This window comes from Oncorhynchus gorbuscha, linkage group LG26 (assembly GCF_021184085.1).
Source record: "Oncorhynchus gorbuscha isolate QuinsamMale2020 ecotype Even-year linkage group LG26, OgorEven_v1.0, whole genome shotgun sequence".
Lineage (NCBI taxonomy): Eukaryota > Metazoa > Chordata > Actinopteri > Salmoniformes > Salmonidae > Oncorhynchus > Oncorhynchus gorbuscha.
Genome location: NC_060198.1, coordinates 6,439,704 through 6,459,044, shown reverse-complemented (window position 1 = coordinate 6,459,044; position 19,341 = coordinate 6,439,704). Strand labels below are relative to the sequence as shown.

At 43.3% G+C, this 19,341-nt stretch overlaps 3 protein-coding genes across 5 annotated transcripts in view; 1 reads left to right on the top strand and 2 right to left on the bottom strand.

Annotated features, from left to right (window-relative positions):
* The window catches only part of LOC124016427, a 549,380-nt gene that overhangs the window by 485,449 nt on the left and 44,590 nt on the right, over positions 1 to 19,341 (top strand). The gene's annotated exons all lie outside the window — the stretch shown is intronic.
* Positions 40 to 6,521, bottom strand: LOC124015464 (RING finger protein 122-like). Of its 3 annotated transcripts, none has more exons than XM_046330659.1 (7): positions 6,316 to 6,521; positions 5,306 to 5,727; positions 3,698 to 3,855; positions 2,699 to 2,741; positions 2,423 to 2,464; positions 2,101 to 2,183; positions 40 to 1,530 (listed from the first exon to the last, which is right to left on the bottom strand). In XM_046330659.1, exons 3-7 carry the CDS (start codon positions 3,799 to 3,801, stop codon positions 1,410 to 1,412), a joined length of 393 nt encoding a protein of 130 aa, XP_046186615.1. In that variant the 5' UTR covers positions 3,802 to 3,855; positions 5,306 to 5,727; positions 6,316 to 6,521; the 3' UTR covers positions 40 to 1,409. The 3 variants fall into 3 exon arrangements, with proteins under 3 accessions (XP_046186615.1, XP_046186617.1, XP_046186616.1); XM_046330661.1 differs by lacking the exon at positions 6,316 to 6,521 and adding an exon at positions 6,266 to 6,284; XM_046330660.1 differs by lacking the exon at positions 6,316 to 6,521 and adding an exon at positions 6,254 to 6,268.
* Positions 11,586 to 15,602, bottom strand: LOC124015457 (calcium homeostasis modulator protein 1-like). Its single transcript, XM_046330653.1, has 3 exons — positions 14,062 to 15,602; positions 12,989 to 13,583; positions 11,586 to 12,784 (listed from the first exon to the last, which is right to left on the bottom strand). Exons 2-3 carry the CDS (start codon positions 13,538 to 13,540, stop codon positions 12,257 to 12,259), a joined length of 1,080 nt encoding a protein of 359 aa, XP_046186609.1. The 5' UTR covers positions 13,541 to 13,583; positions 14,062 to 15,602; the 3' UTR covers positions 11,586 to 12,256.

The window sequence follows — 19,341 nt, the reverse complement described above, 5'->3', positions numbered from 1 at the left end:
GATGATGTCTTACATACCATCCACAGAAGATGCACCACAGAGATGATACATATTTTATTTAAAAGCAACAAACGGTACAAAATGACAAGATGGGGGGGGGGGGGGGGGTCACAACGTTAAGTACATACATACAGGCAAGACTAGCTGTCTATCAGTCTGAGGTTATGGACCTGGTTTGTGTCAAATTGGCACCCTATTCCCTATATAGTACACTACTTTTGACCAGGGCCTGCATAGGGTTCTGGTCAAAGGTAGTGCACTGTGTAAGGAATAGGGTGCCATTTCTGACACTCCTGGATATATAGTTCTGTACATCAGAGAGCTGCTGTAATGTTGGTATTGGACTGGTTTTGTGATTCCAGCCTTTGGCCGCGTTCCAGACCAACTACTTTGCAGTCACTTGCCAGATCTCAATGGCTGCGTTCCAGACCGACTACATTGCAGTCTCTTGCCGGATCTCCACGCCTGGATAAGTGTTTAACATGTCAGCTAACCGCATTTGCTCGACTGCAATGTAGTCGGCCTGGAACGTGTCCAATGTTTCGACGACCTCAGTATCGTGTTACCTAGGTTGGAGTTGGCAGTATTGGACATGTTCTGTGTGTGGCACATGGTATTGAATGGCATGTTTGTGCTGGCTTGTATTGTAACACCCCTGAGGTATAAGAGGTATCCATTTACATCAATCCTGATACTCGACCAATGACCTTCTCAGAATGCCTGACGTGTCGTTTGTGATTGGCTGTTTCTGGCAGTGTTGTACCAGGCATCGTCCAATGACTGGGGGAGAACTCGGTATTCTAAAGTGGCTCCTGTTCCTATGTCACTTTCCTCTCATTCTCACTGGAGATACTATTAGTACGCTGCTGACCTGCAAAATGAATATTCGGGTCAGGAGTGTCCGTATGGCCTTTACTCATTCTCCCTGATCTAAAGGGGGAGGCTAGACGGCAGCTTTAAGAAGCTCCACTGCTAAGCTAGGAGGGCCCAATCCCAAACTGACCTGCTGCACCCGATCCCCTACCCTATCCTTCATTTCTTGCAGGAAGCCCCATTGGCATGCTAGTATGCCCACATTCCAAACACCTCATCCCTCAAGGTTAGAGTTATGTTGTTTTTAGGTTCCATTGCTAAACTAGTAGGGCCCGATCCTGAAACACTCTCTTGCGCCCTGCCCCCTCGGTCATCGTTGACTTTCTTGACGATCTGAAAGGCCTGGACGGGGTGTAATCAACATCCATATACAGTACCCAAACCCCAGCCATATTGATTAATGCTCAGTCAAAGACTAACACCATGGAAGCCACTTTAAGAATACAATCGACTCTGTGATGCCCATAAAATGACCATCAATTCCGTGTAAATGTGTACAGGTGCGTATGGCGGTCGTGGTGGCCCCTGTGGGTCCTTCACACCTCCTCTGGGTCCTGGGGCCCCTCAGTTCCCTGTGTGGGCTCTGGGTGGAGCCTGAGGATGGGTTTATTACACATGGGGCACACGCTACGGATCTCCAGCCACTTCAGCAGGCACCTGGATGGGACACAAAATAGACTTGAGATGTCCTCAAAAGTGCATAAACCTGTTGAAATATTATTGAGATGCTGCATCCTTCATTTATTCTGTCTGTCCTTCATTTATTCTGTCTGTCCTTCATTTATTCTGTCTGTCCTTCATTTATTCTGTCTGTCCTTCATTTATTCTGTCTGTCCTTCATTTATTCTGTCTGTCCTTCATTTATTCTGTCTGTCCTTCATTTATTCTGTCTGTCCTTCATTTATTCTGTCTGTCCTTCATTTATTCTGTCTGTCCTTCATTTATTCTGTCTGTCCTTCATTTATTCTGTCTGTCCTTCATTTATTCTGTCTGTCCTTCATTTATTCTGTCTGTCCTTCATTTATTCTGTCTGTCCTTCATTCCTTTCTTCCATGAGCTAATCATTGATCTGACAAGGATGTTAACTTCAAGGAAGGGAGGATGGAACCAGAAGGATTTATGCTGTGATCATGTTAGTTTCAGCTGCCTCTCGAACATCATTATGACCACAGACGTGTTGACATTCTGTAAGCTCTGTCTACAAGGTGAGCCTGATGTTTAACTCACTTCTTGTGAAATGCGTGCGAACACGGACACACGGCTAGCTCATCTCTGGTCCGAAACTCTTCCAAACATACTGCACACGTTTGCTTTAAGGGCAAGAAGAAGAAATTGTGTTAGTGTGTGTGTGGTCACATTTACAAAAACAATGATCGAGTCAACCCGCCCTTAGCACAAAGTTAAATACATCATCTGAGTTCAAACACTCGACACCAGGTTAAATGAAAGGCATTGCATCGCCCACACGGAAATGGGTCAGAAAATGTTACATTATTTTCCAAACGCTCTGCATTGAAATAAAAACGTCACACAGAATAACACGACTTACTCCTAGAAGGCTCAGCTTCTTGCCTGCCCCTTTAAGAACCACCTATTGAGAAAGAAAAATAAAAAGCAGTTTGTACATGAGTTAGAGGGAGCTATAAGCTACTTGACACACACACCGGTATTGGTACAAATCCAAGGTTGACGTAATGGAAGGTTAACTATAAAGAGTAGGCGTTGTGTTTCAACGCACGACAACAGACAGTGTGAAATACTGTAGTAGTAGTTGAACCCTGGTCAGACCCCAGTGCTACATGTGCTCGTGTAGAGAAAGGCCTACCTCATTGTAGCTGAACTGCTCCCTCGTCCCTTGCTGTTTCAACCTACAAAGAGACAAATACAAAATGGCCGTGTTTAAAGATGGAGTCTGGGAACTTAAGCACTTAAGTTGACAAACTTTGATTTGATTTGCAAATTTGAAACATATTGTGTGAATTAGAATTTATAACATTTCTTATTTGGGGGGGGGGATAACATACACGAAATGGATGACATAGTACACAATTGGGCACAATTATACAAAACCTCTGTAGCATCACTTTAAAATGCAGGGTATTCCAATGGCCTATCTTGTACAGTGCCCTCAAAGTATTCACAACCCTTGACCTAGACAGGCACTGTATGTCAGACTCGGTATTTCTTGCTTACATTGCATGGTGCTTTGTTAAAATGTAGAATATAACAACTGATGCATTAACAATGTCATACACCAACATAATGTAATATACAGTAGCAGTCAAGGGTGGCTACTTCAAAGAATCTCACATAAAATATATTTTGATTTGTTTTAACACTTTTTTGGTTACTACATGATTCCATATGTGTTATTTCATAGTTTTGATGTCTTCACTATTATTCTACAATGTAGAAAATAGTAAAAATAAAGAAAACAAATGAGTAGGTTTGTCCAAACGTTTGACTTGTACTGTATATAAATAATATCATAGGCCTATAATATGATAATACGTAATTAAATAAAGGCTCTTGAAGCATAATAAGTGAAGCCTCCATGTGGATAAGTCTACATGTTAATATCCTGAATGCAATGGCAACCGTCCAGCAGCCATCTTTGTTTGGGTCCTTCCCCCTTAATTTCACTATATCGTAAAAATTAATGAGCACAAAAATGTGCTTTTTGGTCTTAATTTCAGTTTGGGTTAGGCATAAGGTTAGCAGTGTGGTTAATGTTAGGGTTAGGTTTAAATTCCGATGTTAAATTGTAGAAATAGGCAGGGTTCATCACTTTGTGGCTGTTCCAACTAGTGATGACCCGACATACCTGAAGAGGTAGCAGCAGAAGATGAGGCTGAGCATGAAGACGAACAGGCCGATGCCCAGCACTATCACGTAGACATTGAGTGGCAGGTGGTAAGTGGTATCCATCTTGCTATGTCCACAGTACTTCTCAAAGTGCTGGAGACCTAAACCACAGGCATCCTGAGAAGAAAAATATTTGCACACAGCTTGTTGTCATGAAAGAGATTGTCAAAACAATAGAGGGACTTGAACGAAAACATGTCACAGTTTACCTCACTTACCATATAATGAAAGTGCTATAAATACTACTTTGTTTTCCCCTCTCAAAACAGAGGAGCCGGGGACATATCCCCACATGCAAACGGTTCACAGCTTCTTGTTTACACACCTTTAAAACAGGAGAGACACTAAAATGGAACACAGAATCTCTCGCTGGTTCACTTCTCACGTAGGTGTTATAACTAGAGACATATTTATACATGGACTAATATATTTCAGTCTAAATATAGGGCTCTCGTTATAACTGCGTTGCTTATTGTATGGTATTCCTCCCGTAGACATCTCCATTATACCCTCCATGTAGGACACCAGAGCCACCGACATGTGTTTTACTATCTCGGGCTTCGTGTTAGAAAGCCTAGTAAGCCTTGTATTGACAATCCAAATGACAAGGTCAATATTTGGTGGGGAGGGAGGGGGAAGTGACTGCCTGGTATTTGGCTCCCATCCCACCCGTACTGCTCTGTATTGCTCTGCTCTGACTGGAGCCGAGGCACGTAATTGGCAGTGAACTAAACCAACATGGAGTATGGTGGCTCCACTTCCGTCGGTGGGCCATCTGTTCCACAGACTCCCCTTCACAGACTAGGTGGCTGGCCTGTGGGTTGTGGGGGGTGTGTGTGTGTCATGGGTGGGGGTTGGTTGGGGGCTTTAGCTAGCCTTTTCATAAACAGACACACAACACTCTAGGGACTGAGGCACCATTTGGCAAGACAATGGTAACCAGGAAGCACCACTTCCACCCATATGCCCCATGTGTTCTGTTCTTGTGAATTTGCCTCACCACGGACGAGATGCCCCCTCACCCCCCTCTCTTTGCCAGTCTGTTTTAACGGCCGTGTCACTTCATTTGGAGTGATAGAACGGGTACAGCTTGAGCACAGTGGGGGGGGGGGGGGGTCATTAATTTGACATTGGGGTAAAGGGAGGGTGGAATGGGAGTAGGGGGGCTAGGGGTCTTAGAATTGAAACATGGTTACATAGACAGTTTATTTTCTCAGATGTAGAATGGACCATATGCCGAGACCAGCTAGTTATTGAATAGCTAAACAACCTCTAGTAGTACCGTTAGTTACAGTTACAAGATGGTTGCTATGTAGCCTATATATATAACTAATTAAACACAACCCTGGAAAATATAATTCTTTTGAGTTCCGTTTCGCCCTGTCGACAAACCCAACTGAACTCACAAGCAACTTCGTCATTTCTCAAGCATATCAATTACAGAAGCCCTGTTAGCAGTAAGTAAAGAGTTGAAGGGAAGGGGGAGAGTTATAGTGGAACACACAGGCTGTGTAAGCTACAGACTGCATTACATTGACTTGGCAGAAGGTTGAGGAAAAACACTTACCGTTACACCATTGGAATGGTTGCATGAAACCTGACTCCCAGGACTGCAGCAGTAAATCCAGGCCCTGTCAGGAGAAGGCTGGACCTGTGTGAGGGCCAAACTACCAGGTTACCTCAATGCCCGGAAGCCCAAAATCAGTCTCTAACCTGGGGCTAAAAGAAGACAAAACGAGTCGCTGGGGTGGTTTGAGGTCGTGGTGGATCGTCCAAAATCAAAACCATGAAGATGATCAGAATTCCGAGAAGAAGAGTGTACAGATTCTGGCTGTGTGGTTTTGTCCACTCAGCAATCCATGCGCGACATTCCCAAATCTGGATTAGCTCCCGAGGGTTAGGATTGGGAGATGTGGGATTGGGAGTGCTGCAGTCCTCGTGTGTGCTCCTTCTCCTCTCTCAACGATGACGATGACGTCCAAGTGATGACTGTCAGAGAGACGAAGAAATCAGTTTAGTCACATGGCTCTTACCTCATGTCAATGTCCACTGGCAAAACAACACACATTCCCTTTCCTCCCAATCAAAACAACACACACTTCCTTTCCTCCCAATCAAAACAACTTGCATTCAGGAGAAAAACAGCCCCATAAATTGCAATCCGGTTAAACAACAACTGTCCAGTTCATCACAGTGACAGAAAACCATTCCAAACGAGTCCTTGCACGAGTCCTTGCTCTTATTCCAGTGTGGGAGGTATTAGTCCCTGCTTTGTCCCCCTCCAAATCCCTCTGAACAGAGGAATTTTCACAAGCCTTATCCCCTCTGTCTGCCCTCTCTTCTCCTCCTCTTCCTCTACTCCTTCAGGGCTCTGATCTACTAGGGGGGTAGAGCGTACTCTTCACAGCAGGAAAAACATGATTCCCCCAAAACACAAACAAAGAACAGTCTTCTAGCTAGGATATTTAGCTAGTGTGTATATGTGTGTGTGTATTTAGGAGGGGGAAGTTCCTACTCGCCCTCTAACCATCTGCTGCTTCGATTGGGGAAAATGTTGAGACAAAGACAGTCTCCCACCTCCAGCTGGCCTGGTCATGGTGGCAGGGTTCCCTCTTCGTCTCAATCCATAATGGTGGTCTAGAAATCTGCCTCGATCCTCCTCTGCTGCTTCTGCTTCTGCTATTGCTGCTGCTGTTTCTATATTTCTGCCTCTGCCTCTCTCAATTCAATACAAGGGTCTCTCTCTCTCTCTCTCCCTCTCTCTCTCTCTCTCTCTCTGGTTTGTAAACAGAGCTCTGGCTGTTGGTCATGTGACCAGTCCTTTGCCTCGCAACTCTCATTTCCCTCCTCCCCCTCCCTCTCCTGTGGGCCCACCCCTTCTCCCTCCGTCCTCCAATCCCTGTCTCTCTCCCTTTCTCCCTGGGAGAGATGAAAACAGGCATAGGCAGGAGGGTAAGACAGGGGGGCTTAGACATTGACGAATGAGACGACTGGATACGGTGTGTGTGTTGGAGTCTTGCAGGAAAGACAGGGAGGGAGGGCCTGGTCAGTGACATGTGCACTGCTGCCGTCCAGACAACAACCCAGTTTCTCATTAATTATGTGATATATGTACGTTGCAACCCAGCAATGCAAAGCCAGGCAGGGTGATGGGAATGCCAGCAGCCAGTCCTTTTACTCAAAACAATAAAACTATCACTGGGCAACAAAACCAACATGGCTACCACAGCCAACGCATATAGGGGGATTGGGAAGCTAGCTCTGTCAGTCGAAGCCCTGGTTATTTTCCAGTTTGGTTATTGGTTCCAGTCTGGTTATTTTCTATAGTCTATATATAAACGTGTTGCTATCATGTTGGTAGAGAGACAGGAGCCGAGTTGGAGGGAGAGAGGGAAATACAGAGAAAGGGAGATCAAAAGAAAGCAGAAAGAAAGGCAAATACCGGAGAGCGAAAGATGGCCAGAGACATCCATCCTTCCACCCCCATACGTCAGTCCTGCCAGACCAGCAGGCCAACAGGCCTCGGAGACGACAGCTGCAGGATTTGGGCTGTAGGGTAGGGAGCTAGGAAGGAGGATATATGCTTTCCTGGCGCCCTGGTTCCCTGGCCCATGTTCATTAGGCACCAAACGGAAGAAAACAGACTAAAACGGACCTTATGGGGGAAAAAACAAATGAATTTCACATGTGAAGGTTCCCTGGGCCATGTTCATTTGGCACCAAACAGAAAAAAAAACAGACTAACACAGCCCTTATAGGGGGAAAACAGATGAATGTGAGGTATACATGTGAGGTATTCCAAAAACACGTTTTCATGTTATCATGTGATCTTATGTGAAGTCAATGTGATAACATGTGAAAACATGAAACTACATGTGAAAACGTGATCACGTGCAGTGTTCCAAAAACACGTGAAATCATGTGTTTTTCGGTCATATTTTCCTTCTAGAAAACCCTTTTTGCATCAGCAGATGTCACAAAGTGATTATACAGAAACCCAGCTTAAAACCCCGAAGAGCAAGCAATGCAGATGTAGAAGCCCGGGGGCTAGGAAAAACTCACTAGAAAGGCAGGAACCTAGAGGGAAACCAGGCTCTGAGGGGTGACCAGTCTTCTTCTGGCAGTACCAGGTGGAGATTATAAGAGAACATGGCCATTATAGCCAGATTGTTCTTCAAGATGTTGTAAAAGTTGAATAGATGACCAGCATCGTCAAATAATATTCACAGTGGTTATAGAGGGTGCAACAGGTCAACATCTCAGGAGTAAATGTCAGTTGGCTTTTCATAGCTGAGCATTCAGAGGTCAAGATAGCAGGTGCAGTACAGAGAGAGAGGGGGGTCAAAACAGCAGATCCAAGATAAGGTATCATGTCCGCTGAACAGGTCAGAGTTCCATAGCCTCAGGCAGAACAGCAGAAACTGGATCAGCAACATGACCAGGTGGACTAGGGAGGGGACAGTCAGGAGTCCTCAGGCCAGGTAGTGCTGAGGCATGGTCTGGTCCTAGGGCTCAGGTCCTCCGGGAGGGGAGGGGAAGAGAGAGAGAGAGAGAGAGAGAGAAAAAGAGATGGGAGAATTCTAGGAAGCATACTTAAGATCACACAGGACACCAGATAAGACAGGATAAATACACCAGATAGGACAGACTGACCCTAACTCCCCTGCACACCGTGGGACACTGTGGCCCTGTCTGACGTTACCCTGCTCTCCCATAGCATACCAGGGAGGGAGTGACTCCCTGAACCTATCTAATAAGAAACGGTTGTTTTCTTGCTAATGAAAATGACCAGTGTGTGGGAGGATACTCTGTTCCCAGATCTGCTCTATAGCTAAGCCCTATGGTCATACCAGTTGGCTATACAGCCCAAACTGATCTGGGACGAGCTGTTATGAGGAGGAAGTGGAGGCTTCCACGGGATCCAGGGGATTCATTACGTTCTCATCATCCTATAATTATGACATCATCATTATCCAGAGCACAGATGTATTGTCTGTCGGTCCAAGATGAATCTCTGCTCCCAGAACCAAATCAGCTACTCTGTTCAACGCTTCTACGAGTGTAGTACAAAACAAGAAGAGGATGTTCAGTCGATATGGACGTTTTTGATTTATAAGGATGCCCTAGGCTCCATTAACATCCTCAAATCAAATGTCATTGGTCACATACACATGTTTAGCAGATGTTATTGTGAGTGTAGTGAAATGCTTGTATCTGGTGTCCTGTGATTTTAAAATGAGCAGGGCATTGACCATTCTTCTATACCTCAATGGTGTTGACAAGCAGCTTTGGGAGGTTAGACTTGGTATTTGTAGTTTTTCTACCCTCTAGTGGTATGCTATGGGAGAGCAGTGTTATGTCAAACCGTCAACAACTCACTGATATATGAGGATAAATGTCATCTATCGCCATGCATATGTAATGAAATAAATAAATGGTGTTTTAAGAAATGTTATTTTAAAAGCTTTGTGACAGATTAAAGTGAAGTAAACATTGATTGCCAAAAGGCTGATTAAAAAGCACTTTACCTGAAAGCTTGGGGATAGGATGAAACGAGAGAGAGATGCAAATCCTGACCTTGTTTCTATCCCATCATGTAAATTGTTATGGCTGTGTGTGTGTGTGTGTGTGTGTGTGTGTGTGTGTGTGTGTGTGTGTGTGTGTGTGTGTGTGTGTGTGTGTGTGTGTGTGTGTGTGTGTGTGTGTGTGTGTGTGTGTGTGTGTGTGTGTGTGTGTGTGTGTGTGTGTGTGTGTGTGTGTCCAGTTTACATGCAATTACTGAGTGAGATGGAATATCAGGTCATGAGGACACTTGTCATGGTTGAGAGAAGGTTTAGATTGAGTCACAACTGTAAATACCATATGAAATTACATACAGTATGCTGATGTTTTAGTATCTGGGTTACAGTTGACAGATGTTTTTCAATTTGTAAATACTGTTTGACCGAATTGTGACACCTAATCAATAAAAGTTCATTTTGAGTGTGTCAAAGAACATTCCAGAACAACAATCTAACACTATCGGTCAGCATTAGAGTATGAAAGTAAGTTTAAATCATTGATTGTTTGCAAAATGTCACTAATACAAACATTACTACTCATGGTAGCTTTTAAACCAGCATTCAGGGCATTCTGATCTTTGTTTGGTATTCTACAACAGGTTTAGCAAAGAAACAAACAATGCTTTTAAGGAAGACAAAAGTTGATTCCACAAGCATGAGGCGCACCCAACAGCATAATTCTGACTCGAAGGTTCATTGGTTTTGGAATTACAATAACTTTGTCATGGAACTTCTCAGAGCCAAGTTGATCACACCAATGCTGCATACATACAGTTGAAGTCGAAAGTTTGCATACACTTAGGTTGGAGTCATTAAAACTCATTTTTCAACCACTCCACAAATTTATTGTTAACAAACTATAGTTTTGTCAAGTCGGTTAGGACATCTACTTTGTGCATGACACAAGTAATTTTTCCAACAATTGTTACAGACAGATTATTTCACTGTATCACAATTCCAGTGGGTCAGAAGTTTACATTCATCTTAGTGTCTGTGCCTTTAAACAGCTTGGAAAATTCCAGAAAATGATGTCATAGCTTTAGAAGCTTCTGATAGGCTATTTGTCATCATTTGAGTCAATTGGAGGTGTACCTGTGGATGTATTTCAAGGCCTACCGTCAAACTCAATGCCTCTTTGCTTGACATCCTGGGTAAATCAAAAGAACTCAGCCAAGACCTCAGAAAAAAAGATTGTGGACCACCACAAGTCTGGTTCATCCTTGGGAGCAATTTCCAAACCCCTGAAGGTACCACATTCATCTGTACAAACAATAGTACGCAAGTATAAACACCATGGGACCACACAGCCGTCATACCGCTCAGGAACCGCTCTGTCTCCTAGAGATGAACGTACTTTGGTGCGAAAAGTGCAAATCAATCCCAGAACAACAGTAAAGGACCTTGTGAAGATGCTGGAGGAAACCGGTACAGAAGTATCTATATCCACAGTAAAATAAGTCCTATATCGACATAACCTGAAAGGCCGCTCAGCAAGAAAGAAACCACTGCTCCAAAACCACCATCAAAAAGCCAGACTACAGTTTGCAACTGCACATGGGGACAAAGATCATACTTTTTGGAGAAATGTCCTCTGGTCTGATGAAACAAAAATGGAACTGTTTGGCCATAATGACCATCATTATGTTTGGAGAACAAAGGGGGAGGCTTGCAAGCCAAATAACACCATCCCAACTGTGAAGCACTGGGGTGGCAGCATCATGTTGTGGGGTGCTTTGCTGCAGGAGGAACTGGTGCACTTCACAAAATAGATGGCATAATGAGGAGGAAAATTAATTGGATATATTGAAGCAACATCTCAAGACATCAGTCAGGAAGTTAAAGCTTGGTCGCAAATGGGTCTTCCAAATGGACATTGACCACAAGCATACTTCCAAAGTTCTGGAAAAATGGCTTAAGGACAACATAGTCAAGGTATTGGAGTGGCCATCACAAAGCCCTGACCTCAATCAAGAACTGAAAAGGTGTGTGCGAGCAAGGAGGCCTACAAACCTGACTCAGTTACACCAGCTCTGTCAGAAGGAATGGGCCAAAATTCACCCAACTTATTGTGGGAAGCTTCTGGAAGGCTACCCAAAACGTTTGACCAAAGTTAAACAATTTCAAGGCAATTCAACCAAATACTATTTGAGTGTATGTAAACTTCTGACCCACTGGGAATGTGATGAAAGAAATCAAATCTGAAATAAATCATTCTCTCTACTATTATTCTGGCATTTCACATTCTTAAAGTAAAGTGGTGATCCTAACTGACCTAAAACAGGGATTTTTTACTGGGATTAAATGTCAGGAATTGTGAGAAACTGAGTTTAAATGTATCTGGCCACGGTGTATGTAAACTTCTGACTTCTACTGTATTTCCTGGTAGGAACACAAAATAAAATATTACAAACACATTTTAGGGAGGGGGGTGGTGTCTCAGATTTATGCTTTTTATGTAAGCTAGGATGAATAAAAAAGTTAGGAATTTAGGCTTCCACAGTAGCGTTAGGCTAAAGGAAACATTTCATAGAGATTCTACGAGGAGCCATTTGATGTTTGGTTTAATTGATAAAGCATTTTTTAAAGTCTACACATAGCAGTAATAACAAGAAACAGACTGTACATCCTCATGACATATCTGACACATTATGTACAACAACTCAAGTAAGGTTCCCCCTTTGGGTACTCTAACAAAAAATACAGTTAACCACTCTGAAACCAAGGAGCAACAAACGTGCCAATTTGGGAGTGTTTGATGTTGGATGCCAGGAATCATTTCCAACTAAGCCCTCCATCAAAATATGAATTATTATAAATGATCACACCACAAAAAGGACTTCAATTCTATCTTTAAACCACAGTCTAAATCGTAAAGGACAATCAGTCTTATCAGTCTAAATAGTCAATCAAAAATATCCATGCCACAGTGAATGGTGCTTTTTCCTCTTTTGAAATGTTCAAACTTTGCTGTAGTATACCGCCCATTCCCTCTTAGGCAAATCAGGAGCGTGACCGTTAGCATATCCATTTGGTCCTCCACTGACTCCATGGACGTCTCCATTTGGTATGAGCCCTTCATGGGATTCTCCATCCGACTGTTCCTTCCTCAGTGCCAGAGGCGGCTTACACGTGTGCCAATTCCACAGAACTTTATTCATATCGTCCTGGTCGTGGATCCCGAGAAGCTTGTCCTCGTCGCTCTTCTTCTTGTCATCATCATCATCGTCGCTATCGTCTTTGCTTGACCGGTGCTTGTGGAAGCTGCGCATGTCGCCGCTGATGCTCTCAAAGTACTGCTGGATGCAGACCTTGGCGAAGGTCTTGGCGTGCTCCTTGCACGTCTCGTCGAAGAGCTTGCGTTCGATGTCGACGTAGTGAGACCAGTATTTGGTCTTGAGGAAGGCAGCTTGGGTGAAGCAGGGTCGGATGGCTCGTATCATGAAGGCTGCTAAGGTCATCAGCAGCAGGAATACCCAGCCAAACGCCTACAGGGAAACACGTGATGATAATACGTAAACAAAGACCTTGCTTTACCACTACAACTAACTTACTTTGAACCAATGGCCCGGTTTACACTTAGGTTGGGACAACTGATGTACAATGGATTGAACACAACAGTTATTTTGAAAGAGATTGTCTGCACCTAAATGTGAACTAGGTGAATATGGAAACTACCAACGACAACTTACCTGGGATATACACTTGATATATCTCGATGCCGCTTCTCTCGATATCACCTCGGGCTGATTGAAGATATTCTTGCATGGAATCTTCGCTAACAATTTAACAATCTCCACTTCCGTCATTCCCTCAATGAGGGTCGAATTCCCAAACTGATGAATGTCCAAGTTGACGCTGAACGCACACAGGAAGCTCTTCCCGTCCATAAGAGTCACAGATATCCACACCATGGGCGCGATCAAGGACCGCTGCGTGATCGAAACGAACATGTAACGAAGGATCGTCGGATCCTTCACCCTCTTCCCCGTCGGCCTTTTCCACTCCTCAGCTAACATCGAAACATTGTTATTCAACACGAACCCTAGTAGGAAGAACCATATAGGTGGGATAACCAGCAGTCCAATCCCGTAGGCGTAGTTGTACTCCGGGATACAAGGGCAGCTAAACTCGAAGGCTGAGTAGAGCTGGGCGCTAGCTAGGGCCATGATACCACAGATGCCATTCATGAATGACTCCTGGTTGGATTGGAGGAATTGGAACATCATACGGAATTTATCCATCTTGAATGGTCTGCTGGTGGCGCCTTTTTAAATGTACTGAGATCTGTAGGGAAAAAAAGATGGATCCTGTTGTTTGGAATCAATTTGATAGTGGTGCCTCTGAATTATTCAAATCGGTGGGAAAACACGGAGGCAGATGTTAGAATTGAACAATAAAACAGGTGACGAGGCCCGTTGGAGCGGCCCGTTTGATGTTGGAGAAATCGTCTAGCCCTGTGTCTGTGTAAATTTGCACCTCGTAAAATGTAGACAAAGAAGTAAATGAAGATGTTGTTTACAAGTAGTACTGACTAAACAATTGAATCAATCTCCCACTGCTTTATAATGAAACATCAATGGTTTGAGCGTCTGAAGAGCTCACAAATCATTCAAGAATGACTTGTTTTTATTGAACAACTGGTAAATCAACGTTCAGTTTCATTCCAGCAAGTCATAAATGGTTTGAGTGTCTGAAAAAGACTTAACAAAATAGACAGTGAGAGATCAATCATCTAAGTAACTGAAAAGAAAGGCCTACTTACGTCACAATGGGCTTTTCTCCTCTTCCAAGTATGCAGGTGGTGGAATAATCTCAAATGATGAAAAGGCAACAAATGGACGATCACAAATATTCCTTCAACTTCTCTTGATCCACTCCAGCGTTGCCAAAACCTCTTGGTAGACTAACTCTCCTCTTTCTAGTATGCAGTCATTGATTAAATCAAGTTCAAGTTCAATGAGCTCAAATGATGATAAGGCTGAAAATGTATGGCAAATAGTTCTCCAGGGACTTTTGGAATATCGTTGATTCTGATGCTCACTCAACCCTTCAAGAACAGTCTATGGGGATGTGGAATGGTAGAAAGCAAAGGCAAGGTCACGTCATCTGCCTTCAGCTAGGCCCCTCCCTGTGAAGGCACCTGCACTCCTTTCTCTGTTGTACTGATGTAACAGGTTTCCCATCTCCCCCTCTCCATTGTCCCAAGAGCAAACATGTTACAGGCCCTAAAAAAAACACTTGGGCCACGGGTACTGCTTTGCAGACGTTAGTCTGCCATAAGACAGTCATGACTCGTGACTTTCAAGAAGAGGTGAGAACCACCTCAAACTAGAGCAACTAATATTTATTGTATTGTTATTCTACTATGTGTCGGTCTGTGAAATGCTTTTTTTTGGTCTACCTTTACATGCGTATATTCATATAAAGAAGAGGTTTGATACGTCTATTTGCAGTTGTCTGGACAGGATGAGGTGGTTTTCTGTCTCTAACCAGAGTGACACAGCTGAAATTCCCACAGCTGAGATGCAAAAATAGTTTCAGCCCATTCAAATGATCTGGGTTATTCTCTCTGAAATATTTGTTCACAGATTAATGAGTCACTGTTTCCACTTGGGAATCACAGTGATGTGACTGGTATCTCTGTATTTAACAATATTATTTATACACCAAATCCATTACTTTATAATGAATTATGCCAGTACACATACTGCTGTCATCTTATATACCCTTACTCACATGACTTTTATTTTACTAGGAAAGTCAGTTAAGAACAAATTATTATTTTCTAGGAACAGTGGGTTAAACTGCCTTGTTCAGGGGCAGAACGACAGATTTGTACCTTGGGGATTTGAACTTGCAACCTTTCGGTTACTAGTCCAACGCTCTAACCACTAGGCTACCATGCCACCTCGTAAACAATATTACATAAGGTTTAGGCATCCTCTGTCCTGCCTTACCTATACAATAGTAATGGGCTTTACGTGGCATCTAACTGCACCTAGGAGAATGAGGCACAGCCGGACAAACCAGTCAAAGCTAGCTAATACCAGTTCATACTCCACACGACCATATAAAAGCAAGTCATTTTCCATACATTGTTAGCTTTTGTTTGAACAGCATTGTTAATGTGAGGGTATGATCAAAAACATGGAATATTCTATTATTCTACTCATGACATCACATAATGATATATTACTATTATCTGGTGTTGTCCTGCTATCCTGTAGTGTAAAGTACTTAAGTAAAAAATACTTGAAAGTACTACTTAAGTTGTTTTTTTGGGGTATCTGTACTATTTATATTTTTGCCAATTTTTACTTTACTACATTCCTAAAGAAAATAATGTACTTTTTACACCATACATTTTCCCTGACACCCAAAAGTACTCATAACATTTTGACAGGAAAATGGTCCAATTTGCAAACTTATCAAGAGAATATCCCTGGTCATCCATACTGTCTTTGATCTGACTCTCTAAACACAAATGTTTCATTTGTAAATTATGTCTGAGCGTCCTCCTGGATATACGGCAATAAAAATACAAATGGTGCTGTCTGGTTAGCATAATATAAGACATTTGAAATAGTTTATACTTTTGATACTTATGTATATTTAAAACCAAATACTTACTACTCGAGTAGTATTTTACTGGGTGACTTCACTTTTACTTGAGTCCTTTTCTATTAATGTATCTTTACTTCTACTCAAGTATGACATTTGAGTACGTTTTCCACCGCTGCCAGTAGCTTTAGATGTATATCAGTAGTAGAATCTTTCTGTACAGAAGGCAAAGGAATTTACTCAAACGAAGTTCAGTTTACTCTGAATTTACTCTGATAGACACAGAAGGATGTAGCAGACTGTGTCTTCTCCCTGGCTTTTTAAATTATGGTTGTAATAAAATAACAATTAAAAGATACAATGATAACAGCGAATAACAATAAAAAGGACAATAGGCTAAACATGGTAACAATAACATGCTACAACCATTACGTCTCACTCAGAATAGCTACTGTGACGACAAGGCAGGAAGAACATTCGGTTTTAGAATACTGTAGTACAGATGGTATAGCCACGTGTTCTATTGTGCACATTCTGTATGCACGAATGTGCTTTGGTAATTGAGCGTGTCATGTTGACGTTAGCCAGTTGTCTGGTTTTTCCACAGCTAGAGGTTTGCACGCATGCGCATCGCACAGACGTCGATCTGTGCCCGAGCAAGAGCGTCTAGACATATACTGGTGATAACACAGGCGAAGGAGAAATCTACTGAATGCCAGTATCGTTATGTGAATTCCCATCATACCTGTATCATCTGCAGTGCCTGACTTGGGCAGGAGCTCACTGGAGTACCGGCACCTCACATTTTGTACTGCTTGAGCTCCTGTTCCTATCGTATCCTACCTGAGATACGTCTACAGTTGGCTCTGCTTCCTCATGTACATGAAGCTCAAGGTCAAAAGTACATACAAAGTGAAAGGTCTGTGAGGCAGTAGAGAAACACGTTTAGCCGAGTGGATATTATAGTATTATTTTCTCCTTCAACATTAGTCAAAACCTCAGACTATCTTTTAAGCCAGGTCAAAGAGTACACAGGGTAACACAGTGAAATATACAAACAAAAACAGGTTTTGGTGCAGGGTCAAGGGAATCACTACCTAAACTAATTCAATTTCAAATCAAGATGCATCAAATATATTCTCTAACAACTGAGTCAGTGAAACACTAAAAGGCCACAAGGCAATTTCCCCTTACCTGCACCTTTCCCCCATGCGGCCATACCTTTAAAAAACCAAAGAGACACTATTTAAAGAAACAGTCAACCACTGAAATTAAATCAAACTGTATTTGTCTCATGCGCCGAATACAACAGGTGTAGGTAGACCTTACAGTGAAATGCATACTTACAAGCCCTTATCCAACAATGCAGTTAAGAAAAATACCTAAATAAATAAGAAATAAAGTAACAAATAATTAAAGAGCAGCAGTAAAACAACAATAGTGAGGCTATTTACAGGGGGTACCGGTACAGTCAATGTGCAGGGGCACATTGAGGTAATATGTACACGTGGGTTAAAGTGACTTATGCATAGATAATAACAGAAAGTAGCAGCAGCGTAAAAAGGGGGGGGAGGAATGCAAGTAGTCTGGGTAGCCATTTGATTAAATGTTCAGTAGTCTTATGGCTTGGAGGTAGAAGCTGTTTAGAAGCTTCTTGGACCTAGACTTGGCGCTCCGGTACCGCTTGTCGTGCTGTAGCAGAGAGAATAGTCTATGACTAGGGTGGCTGGTGTCTTTGATAATTTTTAGGGCCTTCCTCTGACACCGCCTGGGATAGAGGTCCTGGATGGCAGGAAGCTTGGACCATGTTAGTTTGTTGGAGATGTGGACACCAAGGAACTTGAAGCTCTCAACCTGCTTCACACAGCCCCGTCGATGAGAATGGGGGCGTGCTCGGTCCTCCTTTTCCTGTAGTCCACAATCATCTCTTTAGTCTTGATCACGTTGAGGGAGAGGTTGTTGTCCTGGCACCACACGACCAGGTCTCTGACCTCCTCCCTATATGCTGTCTCGTCGTTGCTGGTGATCAGACCTACCGCTGTTGTGTCATCCGCAAACTTAATGATGGTGTTGGAGTCATGCCTGGTCATGCAGTCATGAGTGAACAGGGGGTACAGGAGGGGACTGAGCACGCACCCCTGATGGTCCCCAGTGTTAAGGATCAACGTGGCGGATGAATTGTTACCTACCCTTACCACCTGGGGGCAGCCCGTCAGGAAGTCAAAGGGAGGTGTTTAGTCCCAGTGTCCTTAGCTTAGTGATAAGCTTTGAGGGTACTATGGTTTTGAACACTGAGCTGTAGTCAATGAATAGCATTCTCACATAGGTGTTCCTTTGGTCCATGTGTGAAAGGGCAGTGTGGCGTGCAATAGAGATTGCATCATCTGTGGATCTGTCAGGGCAGTATGCAAATTGGAGTGGGTCTGAGGTTTCTGGGATAATGGTGTTGATGTGAGCCAGGACCAGCCTTTCAAAGTACTTCATGGCTACAGACGTGAGTGCTACGGGTCAGTAGTCATTCAGGCAGGTTACCTTAGTGTTCTTGGGCACAGGGACGATGGTGGTCTTCTTGAAACATGTTGGTATTACAGACTCAGACAGGGAGAGGTTGAAAATGTCAGTGAAGACACTTGCCAATTGATCAGCGCATGCTCGGAGTACACGTCCTGGTAATCCGTCTGGCCCTGCGGCTTTGTGAATGTTGCCCTGTTTAAAGGTCTTACTCACATCGGCTGCGGAGAGTGTGATCACACAGTTGTTCGGAATAGCTGGTGCTCTCATGCCTTGAAGTGAGCATAGAAGTAATTTAGCTTGTCTGGTAAGCTCATGTCACTGGGCAGCTCTCGGCTGTGCTTCCCTTTGTAGTCTGTGATAGTTTGCAAGCCCTGCCACGTCCGAATGAACGTCAGAGCCGGTGTAGTATGATTCGATCTTAGTCCTGTATTGACGCTTTGCCTGTTTGATGGTTCGTCGGAGGACATAGCGGGATTTCTTATAAACTTCCAGATTAGAGTCCCGCTCCTTGAAAGCTGCAGATTTACCCTTTAGCTCAGTGTGGCTGTTGCCTGTAATACATAGCTTCTGGTTGGGGTATGTATGTACAGTCACTGTGGGGATGACGTCATCGAGGCACTTATTGATGAAGCTAGTGACTGATGTGGTGTACTCCTCAAAGCCATAGGAAGAATCTCGGAACATATTCCAGTCCGTGCTAGCAAAACAGTCCTGTAGCTTAGCATCTGCTTCATCTGACCACTTTTTTTTGACAGAGTCACTGGTGCTTCCTGCTTTAATTTAGAATTATGGTCAGATTTGTCAAATGGGGGGCGAGGGAGAGCTTTGTACGTTTCTCTGTGTGTGGAGCACAGGTGGTCTAGAGTTATTTTCCCTCTGGTTGCACATTTAACATGTTGATAGAAATTAGGTAAAACAAATTTAAGTTTTCCTGCATTAAAGTCCCCAGCCACTAGGAGTGCCACTT